The 27542-nt window shown below is 28.6% G+C and overlaps 3 protein-coding genes across 6 annotated transcripts in view; all 3 read left to right on the forward strand.

Moving 5' to 3' along the window:
• LOC105196315 (longitudinals lacking protein, isoforms A/B/D/L) overlaps positions 1-27542 on the forward strand; it is a 291818-nt gene that overhangs the window by 257802 nt on the left and 6474 nt on the right. The window contains exon 7 of one of the 4 annotated variants that reach the window (XM_026132735.2): positions 13657-14260. The exons of 2 other annotated variants lie outside the window; for them this stretch is intronic. In XM_026132735.2, coding sequence (XP_025988520.1) covers positions 13657-14102 — 446 coding nt within the window. In that variant the 3' untranslated portion in view covers positions 14103-14260. Of the gene's footprint in view, positions 1-10332; positions 11463-13656; positions 14261-27542 lie in introns of those variants that run through there. One more of the 4 variants, XM_026132734.2, reaches the window with a different exon arrangement.
• Positions 19045-23599, forward strand: LOC120357474 (zinc finger protein 787-like). The gene is made up of 3 exons (XM_039447897.1): positions 19045-19185; positions 20141-20325; positions 22978-23599. The coding sequence occupies exons 1-3, from the start codon at positions 19077-19079 to the stop codon at positions 23014-23016; spliced, it is 333 nt and encodes a 110-aa protein (XP_039303831.1). The 5' UTR covers positions 19045-19076; the 3' UTR covers positions 23017-23599.
• Positions 23286-26696, forward strand: LOC105196313 (zinc finger protein 275). The gene is made up of 2 exons (XM_011162147.3): positions 23286-24135; positions 26039-26696. The coding sequence occupies exon 2, from the start codon at positions 26053-26055 to the stop codon at positions 26353-26355; it is 303 nt and encodes a 100-aa protein (XP_011160449.2). The 5' UTR covers positions 23286-24135; positions 26039-26052; the 3' UTR covers positions 26356-26696.

The raw sequence follows: 27542 nt of genomic DNA on the forward strand, positions 1-27542 counted from the left end.
TAAAGTTCTTCCTACTAACATCAAGCTTAAAAAAATCGCATGGCTTTCTAACATGCAGATGGATATAAGATTTTTATTAAGATATGTATGTTTTTCTCACATTTGTGTTTTATTTGATATTTATAAGCATTAATTATTTTTTAGATAAAATGGAAAATTAAAAAGAAAGAATACTCTGAGCTCGTACATGCCTATAATACTCAAAGGGTTAATCGTTTAGCATATGTGTAAACAATATAATTATTCTGATGAAGTTTATGCATTTGAGTGCAAACATAAGATACGTTCGTATTTAATTTATTATTACTGAACAATATCATTTACATTAAATTCTTTACAAACTTTTTTGTCTTGAAAATTATAAATTAATTAGAAAAATGTATTTGGAAATGTGATTATATCTTTCATACATTTCGCGAATTTTTCTCTTTTGCAAAATTTATGATAAACATTTTATAAAATGGTTAATTAAAAATTAATTTTTAAATATATATAAAGTAAATATTGTAAATGAGTTAAATTATTTCTTAGTCTTAGCTCATTAGGTTTGACCCATTTTACTGTATTATAAGGTAAAATAAACCAAAATTAAGAAAAATATAAAAATCTAAATAATAATACAAACTTTTGCAAGTTTTAAACATTTAGCATTATGATCTTATAATGAACATTTTAAAGTTTTTTTACGTTAAATTTCAGTTACTCTATAATTAACATAAAAAATATAGTCATTTTTGCTTAAGGAATCTGTCTCCACCTTTCCTATTTACGCTGAATATATTCAATTTATTAAAAGTGTTTACATCAGTTATAAACTTATTAACAACAGGAGCATTATAAGATGTACTAAATGATTTTTGTTAACACGATAAAATTATCTCGTGGATCCTATTTATTTGTCAAATAATTTAGTCTCTTTCCGAAAGATTCTTAGACGAATTCTAATATTATCGAATTTATAGTAAACTATTTTTTTGTCGCATAATGTATGAGAGAAATCGATCCGAAGGTTACCGCGAGACGCACTCTAGAATGCATATACACAATATTTATAATCTGTCTTTCAGGTGATCGAGATCCAGTGATAGTGTTCCCGTGCAGGCTTTGTGGCAAGATCTACGCCCGAAAGTCTTCAATGTATACCCATCTACGACTGTGCGGCAAGGAACCGAAATTTACTTGTGTTCTTTGCGGCAGGAGATTCAAATACAAGCACAGACTACAATCGCATCTTACATCAAATGTTCACGCCTTACGATCATCAAGAGACATGACAACGTCTAGAGCCAAATGAACATGCAACATGAGTCTTTTTACACGAGCACCTGCTAAATCGATCAATCGATTGTTTGGATTTGAATTATAAAGAAAAATGTGCGCAGTATGTACTGCGTGCGTTATATGTATGTTGTGAAAGTAAATAGAATAAGCTAACTTTAAGTTTATAAGATATGCGTTATAAAAGCGATTTTGCTAGATAGATTTAAGATTAGATTGTATTAGCATTTAAGCAACATTGTAAAAAAGCCATTATAATCTTAATTATAACCATTATAATTTTAATAATGTTTAATGAAGTAAATTTTATTCATTTTTTTCTATGTAACATTTACTCACTATATTTAGAGGCCTAGTCAAGTTTTTTTTACATTAAAAAATCTTTTTATTTCAATTTTCTCATTTTGTACTGTATCATTTTTAATTTTTTGAGATTAAATGTTATTTTCCATTGGAATACGTACATACCACTTGAATTGGAAGATCCTCAAATGGGCTGACAAAGGTACATACTACTTTTTTTATTTTTTTAAATTATAATTCAATCCACTTGGATTAAAATAGGAAGACTTTTAAATGGAAATACAAAGATACTCACTCGGATTTTATTTATTAAAAATAGTACCATTGTTATACGTTTAAAAAAATTATATATTCTGTGTGGTAATTGCACAATTTAAAAACTTTATACTTTTTTTATAAATCATAATTTAACTGCAACAATTGTTGTTGATTTAAGAGTGTCCTTTGTATATCCTGAAACGATTTGTGCCACACAAGAAAACATGGTACAAATGGTGCAGAACTTTTAACATTAATAAAGATTCAGTTCTATTTTGCTAGCAAAAGTTATCTTCTACTAAATCCCATCACGTATTCTAAAAGGAACCATTTTTAGTGTAAATCAATCATCATATTATCATGAAACAAATAACTACCCCTTTTCTATTTTCTCAACAATTCGATGAAAATGTGTACTGCTTTGGTAAACATATATCCCCCCCCCATCCATCCATTTACATAAAAAGTTAGAAAATTAATTTGCACGTGAAGAGAATAATTTTTAAGGTTTCCCCTCCTTTGTAGCGCTATAATATGAATTTTAGAATTGCAAAATGTATTAGATCAATTAAATGAGTTGCAACAATAAGAGCTTTAGCGGAAAGTCGATTAAAAGAACATCCGTAACACCCATGCAATTTTTTTGCAGCTTAATACGCTCTTTCATTTACAGAAAAATTAAATCGTAATAGACATGATTTCGTAATCACGTGATTTTGCTATCATTCAGAGTACATGTGTTTGACGAAGGGGAGAAAAGGGTGACTTAATAGTACAAAAGACAACATTTGATCTTCAGTATTACATATTACGACGATTTTTTCTTCTTTTTCAGTCTTTTTGCGGAAGACGTGGATCTGCTACCAGTGTGGTAAGCGTTACCTGTGGCGCGGCTCCCTAAAGAATCATATACGAGTGGAATGCGGCAAAGAGCCATCCTTCAAGTGTCCCGTCTGCGGCAGGAAATTCAAGCATAAGCATCGCTGGCAGTCGCACGCAAAATGCATGCATAGCATTAAATTGTAACGCGAGGAACATTTTGCGAGGTTTTTAATGATGTGATCGTGTGTACATATTTTAGTTTAATTTAGAGCTAAGCTTTTACAAAGAAAGCACTGTGCGATATTTTTCAGCGAAATGCCAAGGATATGCAGAAATGTATCTGCAAACTTTGTTAAATTCGTATGACATCTAGTGATTAAGAAAGAAGCAGTGTTAAACCAATCTATTTTCTAATATTGAGATCAGCAAATATTGCAATGCCTATGCCAATAAATTTTGCAATTAAATTAATAATAGACTTAATATTTAAGCTTGTGTAGAGATCAGTATTTGGATTTATAAACATGTTCGAGAAAGTATTTTTTATTTTAAATTTATATGATTTGTGTTAATCTCCTAAAATGGACATTATTCCTAAAAATAATTCCTAAATAAAAAAATATTACATAACGATTTTGGTTGGAAAATCGTAAACGTTTGTATGTGTCTGGGAGCGTGCGCGTAAGAATAATTGTGTGTGTGTGTGTGTGTGTGTGTGTGTGTGTGGAATAAATAAATGAAATTAATTCAGAATGATTAAATTAATTAATTTGTAAACACAATCTAAATTAATAAAGCCAATATATGAGTTTAAGACATGAATGTACGTGCAATAAGGTGATGATATTTCTAACGTTTACCTTAATAGCACATGATACATATAATGTCATGAATATTCTAAAATATTTGCATAAAATCTTTATTGTTTAAACTTATGTACAGATTAGGAATTTGGATTTACAGATTTATTCTAGAAGCTATTTTTTGAAACTATTGAGTTGTTACATAAGATCGTTCGATTTTTTTGTTTACCTTGTTTCAATGAAAAACCGAACGAACTTATATAACAAATCAATATTATTTGGACTCGAATATACTTTGTTAGTCTTCTAATGCATATCTCTAATGCATATCCTCTAATGCATAATTTTTAAAGTTCTAAATAAAAAATTTTTGATAACAATTTTTTTGTGAAATTATAAATTTCAGTGTGAAATAAATGAATAAAATTAATTCAAAATGATTAGATTGGTTCGCTTACAAATAAACTCTAAGCTCAAGTTTAAAACCAATACATAAATGTATATGTGTGAAAAGATAATAATTTTTCTCACTTTTATGTAGTTCCAATTTTTCCAATTTTTCAACTTTCTAAACAACAAATTCCTCACTGGTTACCTAAATTTTAGTTTTATTGACACCCTCCTCAATCAATGATCCTCAATAAATAATTTATTAAATTAGTAAATTTCAATGTAACTTTATTCGTAATTTATAATATAACTTATTATATAACGACTGTAGCCAATACAACATTTTATTTTTATTCAAATTCAAATTTGCCTTTTTTTTCTTTCATCCAAGAACATCATGAATATAATCAGCAAATTCACGAAACAAATGATCTTTTTTCACTCACTCTAATTTTATCTGCAGGTCTCAAGGTGTCTGAGGTACGGAGCATATCTACCTATGAGTTCAAACGTGCAGGCAAAGTTGGAAAAAAACATCAGTTTTTGACGTGCCACTTATGTGGCAAGTATTATTTACATAGAAACAGTTTAAATCTCCATCTATTACAATGTGGTAACAAGGAACCAAAATTGGAATGCTGTTATTGTGCAAAGAAGTTCTACACGAACGGCCTACTTCGGAAACACCGCATTAAGTGTGCCAATAAATTCTAATCAGCTCCCAAAGGGAGAATGACTCCTAAAGAGAGAAAATCAGCTACAAAGATTTAACACAATCGCTAAAAACGTTTAATGTACATGTTTTGTTAAAGTTAAAAGGTAATCTTTTGCAGTAAATGATATGATATAAACATCTACATCTTAAAACGATAATATGTAAACCTGATGCGACGTAATCAATTATTATTCACGTAAATATACACACTTTACACATTTTGATATACTTTAGAGATTAAGTTATTTTGCGAGAACTGTATCAAATATTTTTCAGAAAAACAATAGAAATACGCCGAAATGTATCAGCAAACATTGCTAAATTCATATAACTCTAGTGGTTAAAGAAGAGGCTTTGAATGAATTTATTTTATTATCTATATTGAAATCATCAAATTTTCAAAAGCCTCTAAAAAGACAATAAATTTTTTTATAATTAAATTAATGACAGATTTATCATTTAGACGTACGAATATATCAGCGAGAGAGAGAGAGAGAGAGAGAGTATTTAGATTTACACATTTATTCGATAAACTATTTTTTTATTTAGCACTTACATCTAATTTGTTAATCTCCTAACAATTTATTAAATTTTTAAAACAAATACATAATTTTTTTGTAAAATGTCATAATCTTCTGAATACAGAATTAATAAATGAGATTAATTCAGAATGATCAGATTGATTTGTTTATAATTAAACCCTAAATTCAATTTAAAACCAATAAAAGTCTAAGGCACGGATGTACATGCGGATGTACATAAGGTAATCTTTGTTATTTTTATTATTTCTATTTTTTTTTCTTTAAATTTTACTTTCTATGCATGTAACAAATCTCCTCATTAGATGCCTAAATATCATTTCGACTTTGATTGAGAATTTTTTCAGTCGTAATGACTCTTAATGAATAAATTTATTAAAATAAATTTTAATATAAATTAATTGACTTATCATATAATGACTGTAGCTAGTATAAAACATGATTTATTCAATTTTAAAACTTTTTAACCGAAAACACCATGTATATAATTAACATTTTTACGAAACAAATGCCATCTACTAATTCTTTCGTTCACATTTCTATGTGCAGGTCCTCACGTGAGCAATGTATGGAGCCTATCTTCTCATGAGTTCAGAGATACGGACAATTCTTTAGACGCGAGTAGCTTTAATGATTCCGGGATGTTGCCAACAACTGCTTCGGATCGTCCGACGAATGATCCAAAAGTACAACAGTTTTTTACGTGCGGCTTATGTAGCAATAAATTCACGTTGCTACGTAATTTAAAACGTCATCAATTGCAGTGCGGTAACCAGGAACCAAAATTCAATTGCTATTTCTGTTCAAAGAAGTTCTACAGGCGACACAGGTTACACGAACACCTTGTCAAACACAACATATATACAGCCGCTGGAAAGAGATCAAATTGTAATCCGATCGTTAGAAATATTAACTATACGATGCAAATTTAGATTCATATAAATATAGATTCTGTTAAAGTTGTTGTTTTTAACAGATGTATGCACATCTACATATCTCTACTCTTGAAGTAACGTATAAACCTGATATTAATTACGACACAATAATTTAATCATTTGCATGTATGTGTGCCTATATCTCGATAAGATTTAGAGATAAAGTTTGGTATAAAATATATTTCAAAACGACAGAGATTTAGTGTACTGGCGAAAATCGGTAAACATTGTTTTTATCGCATGTAGTGAATAAAAAAAAAGTTAAATTTATTTTTACTATTGAAATCATTGAATTTTGCAGTTATTGCTTATGTCAATTAATTTTATAGTTAAATTAACAGATATAAACTTGTGTATGTATAATTTAGTGATTTTGATTTATAGATTTATTTGAGAATCTATATATAAAAACTTTTTTTTGAATATATATGATTTGATAACTTTGTAATGCATACTTTTTAAAGTTGTGAATAAAAAAATATTTGATAACATTTTTTTGTTATAAAATTCTAAACTTCTGTGTTTGTGTATGTTCGTGCGTACGTCCGCTCGTGGTTTGGGTGTGTGGAACACATGAATAAAATTAGTTCAGAATAATCAGATTGATTCATTTATAAACAAACTGTTAAATTAATTCAAGTCAATAGGAGCCTAAAGCATAGATGTATAGTATGTAATAGACTCTTCTTAGGAGAAACATTGTTTCGATTTTAATTGAAAACCTTTCACATTATGATGCTAGTGAACTAATTCATTTAAGTGTATCCCAATAAAGTTAATCCACTTATCATATAATGACGTAGCCAGTATACCTTTTCTGTACCTAAATTTAAGTGTTTTATTTTCAGATGAAAACATGATGTAATAAGAATTTCACGAAACAAATGACATCTACTAATTCTTTTATTTACGTTTCTATTTTCAGGTCCTAAATTGAGCGAGGTATGGAGCCTAACTTCCCACGAGTGCAAAGATGCAAACAATTTTTTAGACGCGAGTAGTTTCGTGAGGACCGGAACACCGGTGTTCCGGAACACCGCTTCGAATTATCTGATGAATAATCCAAAAGAACTGCGATCTTTTATGTGCGACTTATGTGGCAATGAATTCACGCTGTTAAGAAGTTTACGTCGTCATGAATTGCAGTGCGGCAACAAGAAACCAAAATTCAATTGTAATTTCTGCGCAAAGAAGTTCTACAGGCGAGACAGATTCAACGAACACTTGAAACAGCACAACAAACGTACAGTCGCTTCGGATCATCCAACGAACAATCCAAACAAACGGAAGGCTTTTACATGCGACTCGTGCGGTAACAAATATGCATGGAAACATGGTTTACGCCGCCATCAATTGGATTGCAGTATTCATCAGACGAATAACCCAAACAAACGGCAGGTTTTTATATGCGACTTATGTGGTAACAAATATGCATGGGAACATGGTTTACGTCGCCATCAATTGAAATGCCGTAATCATCCGACGAATAAGCCAAGCAAACGGCAGGCTTTTACATGCGACTCATGTGGTAACAAATATGCATGGAAATGTTGTTTACGCCGCCATCAATTGAAATGTAGTAACAATGAACCAAAATGCTCTTTCTGTGCAAAAAAATTTTGTAGACGAGACGAACTTCAGAAACACCTCCTTAAATGTCCCAAAAATTTGACTTCCAAAGTGCCTACACGAATGTCAACTAGGAAAAGACTTAACGCTAACTGTAAAATCGTTTTATATACATGCTCTGTTAAAATCGAAAAGTATGATAAAGTAGGCGATAGTTGTCAGCCGATAGTATAAGCATTTACATCTTCTTAAAATGATAGCATGTAAACTTGATGCTGTGCAATCATTTATCATGCGTACATATATTTATATTTTGATATAATTCAAAAATTAAGTTTTGCAGAAACTGTAAAATATTTTTCAATACATTTTAAAACAGGAATTTGTTGTAGTATATCGACAAGTTTTGTTAAATTTATATAGCTCCTGTGATTTAAAAAGAGATTTATTTTTACAAATGAATGTTTCTGTTTTCTTATATTGAGATCAACGAATTTTACAAATTCTATGTCAATACATTTTACAGTTAAACTAATAGCGGGTTTGCCATTTAGACTTACGTATAGATTATAATTTGGATTTATAAATTTGATAAAATATTTTTTTTATTTTGCACTTGTACGTGACTTGTTAATTTGCTAATGTATGTAAGTCTAAATGTATGTCAAATCCTAAAAAAATAAAACATTTTTTTGTGAAATATTCCAATTATCAGAGTACAGAATGAAAAAATGAAATTAATTTGGAATGATTAGTTTAATTTGTTTATAAATAAACTCTAAATTCAATGTAATGCCAATAAAAGTCTAAAACACAGATGTACATGCTGATGTACATAAGAAAATTTTTGTTAATGTTATTATTTTCAATTATTTTTTTCCCAATTTTTACTCTCCATACATGCAACCTCCTCATTAGATGCCTAAATATCATTTCGACTTTGATTGAGAATTCTTTCAGTCTTAATGAGTATTAATGAACAAATTTATTAAAATGAATTCTAATATAAATTAATTTACTAATTATATAATGACTGTAGCTGGTATAAAACTCCATACATTTAATTTTAAAACTTTTTTAGCTTAAAACATCATGTATATAATTAATATTTTCACAAAGCAAATGCTATCTACTAACACAATTATTGATATTTCTGTGTGCAGGTCCTAAAGTGAGCGAGGTATGGAGTCTAACTTCTTACGAGTGCAAAGATGCAAACAATTTAGACGTGAATAGTTTCAACGACTCCGTGATGCTCCAGAACACCACTTCGAATTATCCTGAGAATAATCCAAAAAAACGGCGATCTTTTATATGCAACTTATGTGGCAATAAATACACGTTTTTACACAGTTTACGTCGTCATGAATTGCAGTGCGGCAACAAGAAACCAAAATTCAGTTGTAATTTCTGCGCAAAGAAGTTCTATAGGCGAGACAGATTTAACGAACACTTGAAACAACACAACAAACGTACAGTCGCTTCGGATCATCCAAACAATCGGAAGGCTTTTACATGCGACTCATGTGGTAACAAATATGTATGGAAACGTGGTTTACGCCGCCATCAATTGAAATGCAGTAACAACGAATCAAAATGCTCTTTCTGTGCAAAAAAATTCTATAGACGAGACGAACTTCAGAAACACCTCCTTAAGTGTCGTCAAAATTTGACTTCCAAATTGCCTACGAGAATGTCAACTAGGAAAAGACTTAACACTAACTGTAAAATCGCTTCATGTATATGCTGTCGAAAAGATGATAAAGTGGGCGATGGTTTTCAGCCGATGACATGAGCATTTGTATCTTCTTGAAATGATAACATGTAAACTTGATGCGCAATCATTTATCATTTATGTGTATATACATTATATATTTTGATATAATTCAAAAATTAAATTTTGCAAAAATTATAAAATATTTTTCAATACATTTAAAAATAGGAATGTTATAGTATTATATATCGATAATCTTTGTTAAATTTATATAACTTTTATGATTTAAAAAAAGATATCATTATAAATAATTGTTTCTGTTTTCTTATATTGAGATCAACGAATTTTATAAATTCTATGTCATTACATTTGACAGTTAAATTAACAGCGGATTTGCCATTTAGGCTAACGTATAGATTATAATTTGGATTTATAAATTCGATAAAATATTTTTTTTCATTTTGCATTTGTATGTGACTTGTTAACCTACTAATGTATGTAAGTCTAATTGTATGTCAAATTAAAAAAAAATATAACATTTTTTGTAAAGTAATCTAATCATCATAGTACAGAACAAAATAATGTAATTAATTTAGAATGATTAGTTTAATTCGTTTATAAATAAACTTTAAATTCAATGTAATACCAATAAAAATATCCAAGGCACAGATGTATGTGCTGATGTACATAAGATAATTTTTGTTATTGTTATTATTTCCAATTATTTTTTTCCCAATTTTCACTCTCCACACATGCAACCAACCTCGTCATTAGATGCGTAAATATCATTTCAACTTTGATTGAGAATTCTTTTAGTATTAATGAACACATTCATTAAAATGAATTCTAATATAAATTAATTTACTAATTATATAATGTAGCTGGTATAAAACTCCGTATATTTAATTTTAAAACTTTTTTCAGCCTAAAACATTATGTACATAATTAATATTTTCACGAAGCAAATGCCATCTACTAAGACTATTATTCATATTTCTATGTGCAGGTCCTAAAGTGAGCAGGGTGTGGAGCCTGACTTCTCGCAAGTTCAAAAATACAGACAAATATTTAGACACGAGTAGTTTCAACGACTCCGTTAGGTTCCGGAACACCGCTTCGAATTATCTGACGACTGATCCAAAAAAACAGCAATCTTTTACGTGCGACTTATGTTGCAAAAAATACATATTGTTAAGAAGTTTACGTCGTCATCAAGTGCAATGCGGTAAAAAGAAACCAAAATTTAATTGTAATTTTTGCGCAAAGAAGTACTACAGGCGAGACAGATTTCACGAACACTTGGAAAATCACAACAAACACACAGCCGCTTTGGATCATCCGACAAACAGTCCAAACGAACAGAAGACTTTTATGTGCGGCTCATGTGGCAACAAATACGCATTGCTACGTAGTTTACGTCGCCATCAATTAAAATGCAGTAACTTTGAATCAAAATGCTGTTTCTGTGCAAAAAAATTCCATAGACAGGACGAACTTCTGAAACATCTCCGTACGTGTCGCAAAAAGTTGGCTTCTGAAAGGCCTAGACCGACAGTATCAACTAAGAAAAGACCCCTCGCTGAAAGCGCTTTATATGCTTTGTTAACAAAAAAATAAAAAGATGATACTTGTCGGCAAGTAATATTTAAGCATCTGTATCTTTCATGTGTAATCATTAGTGCGTATAATATATACTTATATGTTTTAATATGACCTAGAAATTAATTTTTGCGAGAACTGAAATATTTTTCAATAAAATAAAAGAAATGTGCTGAAATGTATCGACAAACTTTATTATAGGTATATATACATAGGTATATATAAATTCATATAACTCTTTTGATTAAGAAAGAGATATCTTTAAATGGACCTATTTTCTTATAATAAGAAAAGCAAATAAAGCCTGTGTCGATAAATTTTACAGTCAAATTAATAAGAAATTTACCATTTAGGCTTACGTATAGATAGAATTTGGATTTACAAATTCGATAAAATATTTTTCTTACTTTGTACTTGTATACGATTTGTTAATCTCCTAACACATAATTTATAAAAGTCTGACGAAATATGTAGCAATCTTTTGTAAAATAATATAATCATCAGAGTACAGAATAAAAAAATAAAATTAATTTAGAATGATGAGTTTAAATCATTTATAGATAAACTCTAAATTCAATGTAATGCCAATAAAAGTCTAAAATATAGATGTACGTGCTGATGTACATAAGATAATTTTTGTTATTGTTACTATTTCCAATTATTTTTTTCCAAATTTGATTCTCCATGCATGCAAACCTTTTCATTAGTTGCCTATTATTTTAAATTAACTATTATTTCAACTTTGATTGAAAAATTTTTCATTCTTAATGAGCCTTAATGAACTAATTTATTAAAGTAAATTCTAATATAAATTAATTCACTCATATAATGACTATAGCTAGTATAAAACTTTATTTATTCAATTTTAAACCTTTTTTTAGCTGAAAACACCACGTACATAATTAAAATTTTTACGATACAAGTGCAATTTACTAATTCTTTCGTTCACATTTCTATGTGCAGGTCCTCAGGTGAGCAATGTATGGAGTCTATCTTCTCATGAGTTCACAGATACAGAAAATCCTTTAGACGTGAATAGCTTGAACAATTCTGTAATGTTGCCGTCCAGCGCTCCGAATTATTCGACGAATGATCCAAAAATACAGCAGTCTTTTACGTGCGACATATGTGGCAATGTATACAAACGGTTAAAAAGTTTACGTCGTCATAAATTGCATTGCGGGCCAATATTCAATTGCAAGTTCTGCGGATTGAAGTTCTACGTTAAAAAAACTCTTAATCGACATATGATTTGTCACAACGTAGATCCAAGCAAACGAAAGATTTTTAAGTGCTACTTATGTGGCAATGAATTCACGCTGTTAAGAAGTTTACGTCGTCATCAATTACAGTGCGGCAACAACGAACAAAAATTCAATTGCATTTTCTGCGCAAAGAAGTTCAACAGACGCGACACCCTTCACCAACACATGGCCAAGCACAAGAAACATACGGCTGCTTTGGATCTTCCGAAGGATAATCCAAACGAACAGCAGATTTTTACGTGCGACTCATGTGGCAATAAATACACATTGCTACTAAGTTTACGTCGCCATCAATCAAGATGCAGAAACAACAAATGAAAATGCTCTATCTGTGCAAAAAGTTCTGTAGACAGAACAAGATTCAGGAACACCTTCTTACGTGTCGCAAAAATTTGACTTGTGAAAGGCCTACGACAATATCAACTAGAAAAAGACCTAACGTTAAAAGCGTTTCATGTACATGCTTACTTTGTTAATAAAAAAGTAAAAAGCAGATAATAGTTGTCAGCAAGAGATATATGAGCATTTATATCTTCTTGAAATGATAATGACATGTAAACTTCATGCTTAATCATTCGTGCGTATGTACGTTATATCTTTTAATATGGTGTGACTTGGAAATTAATTTTTGCGAGGACTGCGAAATATTTTTCAATAACATAAAAAAAATATGCTGAAATGTATCGACAAACTTTGTTATAAATTTATATAATTTTTTTGATTAAAAAAAAGATATCTTTAAATAAACCTATTTTTTTATAAAAACAGCGAATTTTGTAAATCCTGTGTTGATAAATTTTTAAGGTAAACTAATAACAGATTTACGTATAGATCAGTATTTGGATTTACAAATTCGATGAAATACTCTTTTTTTACTTCATACTTGCATGTGATTGTTAATATCTCAACATACATTATTCATAAAATCCTAAAAAAATATGTATTTTTTGTGAAATAATCTAATTATCAGAGTACAGAATAAAAAATTAAAATTAATTCAGAACGATCAGATTGATGCGTTTTTTCATAAACCTTAAATTCAATTTAAAGCCAATAAAAGTCTAAAGGACAGATGTATGTGTGGATGTGCATGTGATAATCTTTGTTATTTTTATTACGTTAATTGTTCTTTCCCCAAATTTGACTCTTCATGCATGTAACAACCTCCTTATTATTATAGTTACTTAAATATAATTTTGATCTTAATAACATTTTCATGAAACAAATGCCATCTTCAAATTCTTACATTCTCATTTCTATGTACAGATCTTAAGATGAGTCTTAATGAACATATTTATTAAAATAAATTTTAATATAAATTAATTTACTTGTTATATAATGACTGTAATCAGTAGAAAAGTTTTTTTATCTAATTTTAAAGCTTTTTTTTCAGAGAACATCGTGTATATAAATAACATTTTTACAAAACAAATGCAATCTACTAATTCTTTCATTTCTCTGTGCAGGTCCTAAGGTGAGCCAAGTATGGAGTCTAGCTTCTCACGAGTTTAGAGATACAGACAATTCTTTAGACACGAATAGCTTCAATAATTCCGTGATGTTGCCGTCCACTACTTCGAATTATCCGACGAATGATCCAAACAAACAGCAGCCTTTTACGTGCGACTTATGTGGTAATAAATACACGAATCGAGGTAGTTTAACTCGTCATAAGTTACAGTGCGGCAACAAAGAACCAAAATTTATTTGCCATTTTTGCGCAAAAAAGTTCTATCGGCGAGACAAACTTTGCAGACATTTGAACAGACAATTGAAATGCTGTTTCTGTGGAACAACATTCTGTAGACGGGACCAACTTCAGAAACATCTCCTTATGTGTCGCACCAATTTAGTTTTGGGAAGATCTACGAGAAGGTCAACTAGAAAAAAACTTGACGCTAAAAGCGGTTAATGTACGCTTGTAATGTACTTGTTTCGTCAAAGTAGGCGATTGTTGTCAGCAGATGATATGATCATCTATATCTTTTTCAAATTATGACATGTAAACTTGATGCCATGTAATCATTTATCATGTATGCGTATAAATATACATTACATATTTCAATATAACTTAGAGATTAATTTTTGCGACAACTGCGAAATATTATATTTTTCAACAAAGCAATATGCTTGATATTTTTCAATAAAACAATAAAAATACGTTGAAATGTATCGACAAACTTCGTTAATTTGATATAACTTTTATGATTTAAAAAGAGATATGATTAAATGAATCTATTTTTTATATTGAGACCAACGAATTTTTTGCAACTACTATGTCAATAAATTTTATAGTTAAATTATTAATACGTTTATGTCTAAGTCAGGGTTTGGGTTTACAAATTTAATAAAATATTTTTTTTGCACTTGTATGTGATTTGTTAATTTTCTAACGTACATAATTTATAAGATCTTAAAATAGCAATTTTTGTATGAAACAATCGACGAATCATTGGAGTACAAAATAAAATAAAATTATTTCAGAATGATCAAATTGATTCGTTTATAAACAAATTCTAAATTCAAAACTAATAAAACTTTAAGGCACATATGTAATTTTTGTTATTATTATTACTTTCAATTGCTTTCTCCATAAATTTGACTGTTCATGCATGCAACAAACCTCTTCATTAGTTACCCAAATTACTTATTACTTTAGCTTTGATTGAAAATTTTTTTTAGTCTTATTCAGCCTTAATGAACACATTTATTAAAATGAATTCTAATATAAATTAATTCACTTATATAATGACTGTAATTAGTATAAACGTTTTTTATCTAATTTTAAAGCTTTTTTTTAGACAACATCGTGCATATAATTAACATTTTTACGAAACAAATGCAATCTACTAATTCTTTCGTTTACATTTCTCTGTGCAGGTCCTAAGGTGAGCAAAGTATGGAGTCTAGCTTCTCACGAGTTCAGAGATATAGATAGTCCTTTAGACGCGAATAGCTTCATCAATTCTGTGATGTTGCCGTCCAACGCTTCGAAATATCCGACAAATAATTCAAAAAAACAGCAGACTTTTACGTGCGACTTATGTAATAATAAATACACGTTGCGAAATAATTTAAAGCGTCATCAATTGCATTGCGGCCGTAAACCAACATTCAATTGCAAGTTTTGCGCAAAGAAGTTCTACAATGAAAAAACTCTTAATCGACATTTGATTTGTCACAAGGTAGATCCAAGCAACCGGATGATTTTTATGTGCGACTTATGTGGCAATCGATATGCATGGAAGCGTGGTTTAAATAATCATAAATTGCAATGCAATAAGAAAAACCAAAATTGAAATACTCTTTCTGTGTAAAAATATTTTATAAAAGAATGTTAGAAACATCTTCTCAGGTGTTGTGACAATTTCTTGTAAAATGATCTAATCATAAGAGTACGGAATAAAAAAAATGAAATAAATTCCGAATGATCGGATTGTTTTTCTTTTATAAATAAATCCTAATTCAATTTAAAGCCAAAAAAGCTTAGGGCACGGATGTACATAAGGTGATAATAATCTTTGTTATTTTTATTACTTCCTATTTTTTCCCCAAACTCGACTCTTCATGCATGCAATAAACTCCTCATTAGTTGCCTAAATGTTATTTCGGCTTTGATTAAAAATCTTATCCGTTTTAGTGAAATTTAATGAACAAATTCATTGTAATAAATTCCAATATAAATTAATTCATTTATCATATAATAACTGTAACCGGTATAAAAATCTTTTTTGATCTAATTCTTTAGCTTTTTTTCAGTCGAGAACGCCGTGTATATAATTAACATTTTCACGAAACAAATGCAATCTACTAATTCTTTCGTTTACATTTCTATGTGCAGGTCCTAAGGTGAGCAAAGTATGGAGTCTAGCTTCTCACGAGTTCAAAGATACGGACAATTCTTTAGACGCGAGTAACTTCAATGATTCCGCGAATTCGACGACTGCTTCGGATCATCCGATGAATGATCTAAAAGAACAAGTGATTTTTACGTGCGACTTATGTGACAATAAGTACACGTTGTTAAAAAGTTTACAACGTCATCAGTCGCAGTGCAGACTCAAGAAACCAAGATTCTCTTGCAATATCTGCGCAAAGAAGTTCCATGTGCGACACATATTTCACGAACACATGATGACCTATCACGATATATCTTTGGACGCTTTGGATAAACCAAACAAGAAACGGAAGATTTTCTCGTGCGAGTTGTGTGGTAAAAGTTATCTACGGGAGCATCTTTTAATTAACCATAAATTACAGTGCGGCATCAATGAACCACAAGTCAGTTGTCATTTGTGCCCATTGAAGTTCTACACTAAACATAGACGTAATCAACACATGATCTGTCACAGCGGAGTTCCTGCAAATAAACGGAAGTTTTTCACGTGCGATTCATGTGGCAAAAGATATGCATGGAAACGTGGTTTAAATCGTCATCGAGTGAATTGTAATAACAAGAATCAAAATGCTCTTCCTGCGCAAAGAAGTTCTGTAGAGGAGGCTGACTCAAGGAATACACGTTTGAGCCTCACTTAAGGAATACACGTGCACTTTAATCTATTTTCCGAATGCGAAAAGTCTCGAATGCGAAAGTTTAACGAGACCTATTTCAAAATCCATATTATACATAATTATATAAATATATGTATATAATTATATACATTTACATATTTGATATACAATAATTATATATGAAAAATTTTTCAGCAGAACGATAAGAATACACCAAATCCGAAAAACTTTGTTAAAACAGTTTTTGTGTCGTAACGTATTTAGGAAAAGATTTTATAGCCGAATTACAACATTGCCCAATCTGCATTGCGCATTAATATATCGGATGTTTATAAAATTGTTTTTATTCCCCATATTTGAAAATGATACAAAATTATGAAAAACCACGAAACATACCGGATTATTTCTCGGGATTACTCTATTTCTTCAACTTTCTTAAACAAGTAACTTCATAAATTTATGAATAATTATATATAATTATATACGATTATATAATTATACATAATTATATAAATATATGTATATAATTATATACATTTACATATTTGATATACAATAATTATATATGAAAAATTTTGCAGCAGAACGATAGAAATACACCAAATCCGAAAAACTTTGTTAAATATATATCCGCAAACTTTGTTAAATATATATGACTCAATATTTTAGTAAATACTTATGAAATAGTTGAATAGTTACTATTTTATTTTTTATAAATGTTGTGAGCTGTTTGGATGGTTAAGAAAGTGGTAGCTGTAAATGAATATGACTTCATCTTGTAATATTGAGATCAACAAATTTTTCAATATATATGCCAATAAATTTTATAATTGAATTAGTATATAAATCAATAGATTAGAGTTTATGTAGAGATTTGTATTTAGATTTACAGACAAAAAAGTGTTTTCTTTTTATTTCGTATTTGTATGATTTTTCAATCTTCTACCGTTCATAGTTTAAGTTCTTAATTAAACATTTCTTATATTTTTGTGTTGTAAAAGTTTGAAGTGGAATAAATTAATGAAATTAATTCAGATTCATTGAATTGATTCATTTATAAACAAACTCTAAATTAAATTTAAGCCAATACAAGATTAAGCAGAAATGTACGTGCGATAAAATGTCTCTTTCTAATTTTGTTATATATTGCAAATATTTATTTATTTTCTACATTCATTTCCTTATGCACGCAACAGATTCTTCTCTAGATGTATATCGTTTCAACTTTGATTTAAAACTTTTCACCTGAGGATCCTTAGTGAACTAATTCGTTAAAGTGGATTCCATATAATTTAATTCATTTATTATATAATGACTGTAGCCAATATAAAATTTTTTCATCTAAATCCACATCTGTGCTTTGTCCTTTCATCCGAAAACACCGTGTATGTAATATCATGAAACGAATACGATTTGCCGATTTTTTTCACTTACATCAGTTTTATGTGCAGGTCTCAAGTTGTACGAGGTATGGAGCATGTCTTCTCATAAGTTCGAAGATACAGAGAACTCTTTAAACGCGAGAAGCTTCGACCCCATGATGTTTCCGATGAACGACCCAAACGAACGCCAAGTTTTTAGATGCGAATTATGTGGCAACGAATACTCGTGGTTATGCAGTTTACGTCGTCATCAATTGCAATGTGGTAATAAGGAAGCAAAGATCAGTTGCGATTTCTGCACAAAGAAGTTTTACAGGCGGGACAGACTTAAGGAACACTTGTTTGTGTATCACTCTAACTTGCCTCCTGAATACGAAAAGCCTACGAAAGTGTCATCTTGGAAAAAATAAAGCTGTAACCCAATTACTAAAAACACTTAATGTACATGCGATACAAATTTAAATCCATATTCTGTCATTCTGTAATTCATATTAAAATTCTGCCTTTTCAAAAGGTGATTTATGCATCTACATCCTCTTGATGTGATAACGTCTGTATAAACTTGATACGGTATAATTTTAATATGCAATAATGAGTTGGATAATTAATTATCATTTGCTCTGTACGTATATACTTCGATGTAATTTAGAGATAAAGTTTTGCGAGAACTGTGAAATATTTTGCAGCAAAAATGGCAAATATACAAAGCACAAATTTTATTTTTCTATATATGCGTTAATATTATAACTGTTGATTAAGGAAAGGCTACTTGAATTAAATTTACTTTTTTTTACAAGAATTATGAACCGTATGCGATAAATTTTGCAATGTCATTAATATTAAATTCAACATTTAGACTTAGAGTAGATTAGTATTTGGATTTATGAAGTTATTTGTTACATATTGTTTATTTTGTACGTAATGCGTTAATTTTCTATAGGTATATATAAACTTACATATTTTTCTTCGAAGGTTTTTCAGTTGAGTAATAGATGATTTATTTTGATTGTGATATTGCATATTGGTATTTTTTTGTTACAGGTATTCCTTTACTTACGATGAGGTTACGTTCCGAGACTTTAGTCGAAAGTCCAATTGAACGTAAGTCGTATAGCAATATATAGCGTTGAATGCGCCATATATTTTGTTTATATAAAATAATATTAATAATATGTCAATTTAAACGATATGTATATGTAGCAACACATACATTTTGCTTTAAACTTTAAATTATTTTGCATAGATAAAAAATATATATATAAATGTTTTATTTATATAAAACGCTTTTAATAATTTATCAGTTTAAGCAATATAGCAGCATCAAATATATGTATGTGTATATATTATTTATACAAAATGAATTTGTTACTAAATTTTTATTACCAAAAATGATTATAGACTTTTATATAAAAATGACAAAATAAAACATTTTTTTCTTTATTTTTTTTAATCACATAAAAGTAATACTTAGCTTCAATAAAACTTGAATAAATAACTAAAAAAAAAGAAACGAAATTATCGCATGTTAATCGTTAGTCCGACAATTCGTAAATCGAAGCAGTCGTAAGTAGAGGGATATCTATATTAGGTACGATACATTATTTTTGTATGATCAACCGTATGACTGAAGAGCGTAAATCTTGTCATTTGTATTCATGTTACTTGTAATATAGTATAATAAAATTTTGTTTTTTCATTTCTTAAACGTATTTCTTTCGAGATTTTTATATATATGATAGTTTATAATGCGATTCTTCTCTATATAGAATCTTTTCTTTCTTAACCCATGAGCACACACATTCTTTCGAATTACATATGGCAACACTCGATATAGAGTATCCAATATCAAATTTGTTGGATATTTATACATCACATGTCAGACAAAAAACCTCATTCTAACAATTTATTCGGTAACATATAAAGGCAGCAATTATTTTTCACAGCAATTTAAAATTAGTTCTTCCAACACGAAGATGCATAAAATCGCATGCTTTCGATGTTGCGGTCAAGAAACAAATCAAGGAACAGCTTAACGATCATCGGTCTTTTTTTTCAGGCCCTTCCATGAAATCCTGGTCTTGCTACCGATGCAGCAAACGATACGTATGGCGGGACTCTTTGGCGAAACACCTGCGGGTAGAATGCGGGAAAGACCCTACTTTTGAATGTCCGATCTGCGGAAGGAAATTCAAACACAAGCACCGATGGCAATCGCATGCTAGACTGATTCATCATATTTACGTATGACCGAGTTACGAACTAATCGATAAATTGTAAAGCGATCGATACGCGCTGACAAAAGATGACGTTCCTAATTTTTCCTCATGCGATGTTAACGCGATTGCGTTCTTTAAAACAATCACAATCTTTACTTTTTATTTATGATTATTTTTTGTAAAGTTTTCATAAAATATTGTAGTACAAAATATTTTCACCATAAAAATACCATGCAAAAAGTGTTCCACAGATATCACAAATAATTTAGTAGCATATTTTGGAGACAGATTACTTAGAATTAAAACTCTTAATACGCGAATACCACCCAGAAAAAATTTTTGATATACAAGTATAATTATATATGATTATGTGTATAATTATTTACGTATAAAATTTTTTTTCCGAGCAGTTTTTATTGTTCAGCTACTATTGTGACAGATTACTACATTGAGAAAAGAAGTCAAAATATTCAGAAACAAATATTACTTGTGACATTTTAATCAATTTTTTTTTTTTTTAATGATTATAAAATCAATTGTTATAAAAAGACATTATGATGAATATATATATTTCTGAAATATATATAATTTTTTCTATTAATCTTAATTTTCTTATTAGCAAATAAATAAATCCTATTTATTTATTAAGAAAACAATTTTATTTATTTCAATAAATATTTAAATAAAAATTTAAATAAAGATTTCAGTGAAATAAATTTATATGTCACAAAAAAATGTTTAAGTATTTTTTTCTCAACGTAGTAAAATTTAGACACGCAAATTATTTAATATTACAGAAAAACTTTTTTATTTTTTTTTATCTTATAAATTCAACAAGCATATTATACAATTATTTTTTCCATTTTTTTGATTATTGAAATTTTGTATTTTCAATCATAAATGATAACATAATTGAAAGTAGCTACTTATTCGTATTTAGCTATTTTATGTCAACATTCTTTTTAAGTTATATCGATAAATATGGGTGGGTTACAAAAATTGGAATGAAAAATTGGCATTATAAATACATGGATTCATTAATCGTTTTTTAATAAAATAGATTATATTATATAATCTAAAATTTTTTTTATTATTATTTACAATGTATGAGTGTGCATATTCGACAAATATAAATATATAATTTAATTTATATTATTTATATTATACAAAATAATAGGGAATAATAAATCGATATGCCCGTAGACATAATTATCAATTTTTATTTGATTATAAGTGAAAAATATTGAAAAAAATAACTTTAATATTTTTCAATTAACATTTTCCATTGTAATTAATCTCCAAAATAATTTAAGTAATATTAAGTATTAATCGACACTTGAATGTGAGTCTACACATTCTATGTTTATTTGATACGATGTTCTAATTAATGAAGAGGAAAGTACGTAGCTCTTTTTTTTATTTCTTTTATACAATCATTTCTATAAGATAATTTTCTCATTATTTATCTGTTATTATTTTAGATATTCTGTTGTAAATACGAAAATTGTTTTAAGAATACGAAATATTGAAAATATAAAAAATTGAAATATTATTAAAATTTATGGGCATACCCGGGATCTTATTATATTTCGGAGGGCTGAAGAGAGAGTTATCAATTCTATTATCATATAAATAATTTCTTACGTTAATAAATTGCTTTTATGGATATTTTAAATCTTAAAATGTCTTCTTGTTTCTGATTTTGGACAATAAAAATATAAGTAATAATAAAGTTAAATAAAAAAAGGAGAAATAACGAATGAGACACATCATTCAATCAAATTTACAAAATCAAATAATGTGACCAATTTTTTTCAAAGTATTTCAAAGCAATTTAATATATCTTCAGGATTCACAATAATATCTCTAGAAATCAATATAAGGGCTATGCCACTTACGATCTTCTGCCATTGTGTACTGAGCAAATAGTTTTTGAAGTTTTGTGGGAAATTTGAATCCCTCCTTCCTTCCTGGATACGCCCATATTGAAAACATAATTACAAATGATATTTATGTTTGCTTTCTGAGACAGTTTATACAGTTAAGGTTATAAAAAGCAAAAATATGCTTGAGCAGCATAAACCAATGTAAATAAAATATTTCGAAAATATTTCGTGTATATACCAACATTTTTTTTCCTTTACTTATCCTACTGTTAATCTCTATGACATCAAGATAATACATCTGATTAGCAGTTATTTACACACGTGTTATAAGATTAGATTTGTTATCAAATTATGTTCTCTTTCTTTAAAAGCTTATTTTAGACAATCGATATAATTCATGTCAAAATTCAAAATAGGATTCTACTTATAATTTTTTACTACGAAAAAATGTAAAGAATATACAAGATACTTATTTAAATATACACGTACATAAAATACATAGCATACAAATAGAACTGATCCTGAAATCTAATGTGAATGACAGATTATCTAAAATAGACTTTGCTTATGATATATCAGTATTTTAGATAGAATTTTCTCAATAAAAATGTATTTTAGGAACATTTCTGAAATTATTTCAGTGATTATCTTATTTATAATATTCTTTGTTCTATAATTTACTGTAATTAATTAACACAACTATATTAAAATTTTTGGTTTTCTTTATTGATCGCGTGTATTGCGTTTGTCATTCAAAGATTTTATTAATCGAAAGTTATTATCACTTTCAGGAAACAACAACAGAAATTCAAACTTCGAACAAGGACTGATGATTTGCCCGAATTGCAACAAAACTTGCTGTTATAGTCATCTGATAACCGCAGAATGCCTAAAGGAACGTAAATTTGTCTGTCCAAAATGCAATAGAGGCTTCAAACGGAAGTATCACATGCAAAGGCATATAAGTTCTTGTCACAAATTCAACCAATTATACTAACTCATTACCGATCAAAAATTTCAAATCGGATTTTAATTTTTATTTCGACTATCATATTTTTATCTTTATTGTATAAAAAAATAAATACTTGTTTACTTTGTACCTAATGAAATGAATTCCTTATAATCCAAAAATTTGTTTGATAGTTACATTTCTTCTCAAAGAGAGAGAGAGAAAGAGAGACACAATAAAAATGTACACATATCATTTGTAGGCTATATCTGATGTTATAGTTAATATAAAACAATATGCATACTCTGCGTATATATTTATACATCATGTTATTCCAAAAAGTTATAAAAAAATTACTTGAAATATGGTCATCTTGTGGAATATGGTCATCCACCAAGTGCATCACGAGTGTCGCATGTCGCAATTATCACGTATAATTATTTTAAAAAGTTTTAAAATTTATTTAAAAAAAAATTTTAGTCAAAAAAATTATTAAAAAAGTTTTTTTTAATAAAATATATTTTATGAACTGTTCGTAAAACCTAGTTTTGTGGCACCTATTTATGCCTAAAATCTACAAAAGTTTATTAATTTATATATATTTTTTTTTTATAAAAATGTACACGTCTTGATAAAGCTTTTGTAATAAAATTAAAAATTTTAATTATTTTTTATTTATTTAACTTTTGTGACAGACAATTATTAATCAATCACAAATATTCCTTATTTTACAGTGTTATCAATAATTTTATCTCCCATGTCTTTCTGTTCTATACTTTTCAGTCCCAAAACTATTTGTGAAGAACATAGAAAAGCTAACGTACTCTAAAAAGAACCCGTTTACAGAAAAAGAAGAAGAAGAAGAAGAAGAAAAGCAAATCTACAAGTGTCCAGGATGCACCAACAAATATATTCTAGAAGCATCCTTGCGAAGACATCAGAGATTAGAATGCGGCGTCAAACCTAAATACGAATGTCTAGCATGCGGCGAGAGATTCATGTATGATTTCCTGTTAACTCATCACTTTTGCAAGAAAAAAAAGGAATCTCTGTTCCAAGCAGTGAAAAAAAAGTTTTAGACGAATCAAATCTTTCAACAATACGACTACACTAAGGTTTACAAAAAGAATGAAATGTTTTTTTCTGTTTATACGAAAGCTATTTGACATTTGTCCAAACAGAATTCTATTGGCAAACTATGTGTTAATTAATGCCACATTGATCATTTATTTTTCTATGTTATAAACATATTATCATGTTATTATGAAAATTATTATTAAATGATCATTAACGGTTAGTTCACTTTTGACAGCATTATTTATTCAAAAATTGCATGATTTAACAAAATTCGAATTCATTCTATGTCGTTAAATCATGGAATAACGATTGAAAGCGGAGAAGATTTATTTTAAAACTAATATTTTATCATAATCCACTGAAAAATCGTACTACTAAAATTAGTATAATGGTAGTTTGCTGTTGTGCAGTATCAGTACAAATTAATATAATGAAATAACATGTATCGTGTAAATATTACACAATTACATATTTCTGAAAGAATCTTAAATTTTTATGTTTTTTAAGATATTTCATTTATATTGTCAATGAATATTACTTATCACGTTGTATAAAAAGCAATCAAGAGTTATGCTGAAGTTGTACTATAATACAATGTACCTAATTCATTTGAGCATCTTATTTTACACAAAAACAAATTTATATCAGATATATATCAGATAATGTTTACTAGTCTTACTTATTATTATAAGATTAAATTAAGAATTGAATAATGAACGTGGACCGTTTCAGACAGACTTTTTTAAATAAGTGTATACAATTATTTTAGAAAGTATAAAACTTCAAGACAGATTTCAAGAAAGCGTTTGTAGTTGCACTAATATTTTTATATAAATATTTATCGCGATATACGAACACTCTATTTTGAAATAATATAATAAACTGTTGAAAAATACTGATATTTCTTGTTGTATAAAAATTAAAATAGAATTTATAATACCAAGTTAAATATATGTTTATATTAATAAATTGCCCAAAGAGTTATTTATCGATAATGTAATAAAATTTCACATGTTATATTTATTTAATTATTTACATCCTTGACGTTTACTTGAAATAATATCTAAAAATTGGAATAACAAATGACAATGTCTACTTTGCATAAAAATCCGCAGCAGCATGTCTCATTCTGTTATTTCTCTTTATCTCATTTTCTTTTCCGCTTTTTTTTCATAATTTATATCTTCTGCATTATCACACTTTAATGATATTCCTTTGTAGCTTATGTAAAGTAACTTTTAGTAAAACTTTTTTTGATTTTCTGGTCGAAAGTGTAAATCCTAATTGCACGAACTTAATCACTGCAATGCTTACCAGACACTGGCAATGAATAAAATAACAAAAGGTTCCTGACGCATTAATCACTTATTAAACACAATTAATTAATTGCTGATAATAATCTGTAATTTTTATATTTTGAAATTTTATAAAATTTTATTTCATTATTTCCGAAATTGGAGATAGTTATAATCTTATCTTTTATCAATTTGATTTTCTTTAATGACGAAACAACTTTCGTAATTGTAAGTGGATTACTCTCCACAAATTGTATTCTAATAAATTATATATATATGCTATTGTTGAAATCATTTTTAATTAGGTAGAGAGAAATTGATGACCGAGACTATGTGTAATCTTTATATCTTTAATTGATTTTATTGGAAATCCATTAAAGATGAAGGAAATCTTAGATCGGCCAATCTCTTCATCTCTTTAAAGTTATTTTGCACAATCTCTATTTCCGGTTCAGGAGAGCATTGCGATTACGACATAGCGTCAAACAAATCGCAAATAAATCGTCTAACCATGTTATCCTCTCGTTGCAGGTTTACTGGCGCAGATGCTAATGCAGGACGACAGCGAATGGAACCAACATGGGTCGAGTGGATCACCGTACAAGGTGCCCAGAAATATCCGAAAGAAGAGCGTGGGTGATTCCAAGTACGAGTGCAACAGATGCGGAAAAACGTACAAGGCTACAACATCTTTAAGCCGACATAAGCGACTTGAGTGCGGCGTCATGCCGTGCGAAGTATGCCCTATCTGTGGCCGCAGATTCAAGCACAGATTCGTCCTAAACGCTCACATCGTCGGTTGCGAGAGGAGAATGAATCAGACGATACAGAAGAAGGATTACGACTAAGACGGCATTAATCAGTAAAGAACATCCAGAGCGATCGATTATACGCAAAAATTACGATCGATCAAATTTATATAGCGCAAGAAGCGGTTGAAGTATTTTTGATCGAAGCGATGTACTTTCAAAATATTTGTAACTAAAAATATAAGAAATTTCGTGCATCTAGAATAGATATTTATTTGCATACTAATGATGTAAAATGAACGTTATATCCGTGATATCCCAATTGGCTTATAAACGTTACGTAACATAAGAATAAGAGTATTCTAACTTAGAAGAGTAAAACAATAATTTTGAAAAATATGAATTTAGATTTCAACAATCGAATTGAAATTACTAAAAATGCGAGAATAGGTGCTCCTTAAATTATTACAAACTTATCGGTATTTTTTTTACTTTTGTGTATTTTTATTTTTGTGTATGTAAAAATATTTTTTCTATTAATTTAAATAAAACTTTTTACCAAAATTGAGAAACAACTCGTTACTTGTAGCTAAGTTACAATTAAAATTACTTTTTTCAATAATTATAATTTAGCTTTGTTCCTTAACTTTGTTTCTAAAACATTCGTCAGCATATGGTTTTTGCAACACCGCAATTGCTCAGATAACAACAAAATATAATTTGATAAAACATGTATAAAACTTTTAACGACCAGCAAATTGTATCCTTCAAATAATTTGATGCTTTTAATACAAATTTTTAGTTGGAAATTTTTAATTTATTTAAAATTTTTTTAACATTTTGTCTTCAAAATAGCAACTCTAAATGTAAAATCTTTCAAGCACCGAAGTATGCATTTTTTTTTAACAATTTAAATATTTAGGGGTTTTTTAAGTTGTTGATTACGAATTTAAAGTCAAATTTTGAAAATTTAAAATAACGAATCTGATATGGCTGTCCAAAAAGTGAAACATTATAATTTTTGTCGAAAGCACTATGTAAAGATTTTTTAGATAGTAGGGGTTTTTTCGCTTTTTCGTAACAAGCGTCCCGAAAAACCGTCTTTTTCACAAAAATTATAACAATTCTTTATTTTTTGGTCCACTATGATATAACTCCATTATTTTGAATTTTTTAAATCTGATTTTAAATTTGTGATTAGCGATCCGAAAAACCTCTAGTTGATTTTCATAAAAATTATAACAATTTTTTACTATTTTATCATGTTAAATCCGTTATTTAAAATT

Source organism: Solenopsis invicta, chromosome 4 (assembly GCF_016802725.1).
Source record: "Solenopsis invicta isolate M01_SB chromosome 4, UNIL_Sinv_3.0, whole genome shotgun sequence".
In the NCBI taxonomy this organism is placed as follows: Eukaryota; Metazoa; Arthropoda; class Insecta; order Hymenoptera; family Formicidae; genus Solenopsis; species Solenopsis invicta.

Excerpts from the sequence above, each read along its gene's own strand:
- LOC120357474 (XM_039447897.1), top strand. The coding sequence starts at position 19,077 with ATGATTTATTTTGATTGTGATATTGCATATTGGTATTTTTTTGTTACA. Across the intron at positions 19,186-20,140 it reads AGTCGAAAGTCCAATTGAAC|GCCCTTCCATGAAATCCTGG; the intron begins GTAAGTCGTATA and ends CTTTTTTTTCAG. Across the intron at positions 20,326-22,977 it reads GACTGATTCATCATATTTAC|GAAACAACAACAGAAATTCA; the intron begins GTATGACCGAGT and ends TATCACTTTCAG.
- LOC105196313 (XM_011162147.3), top strand. The coding sequence starts at position 26,053 with ATGCTAATGCAGGACGACAGCGAATGGAACCAACATGGGTCGAGTGGA.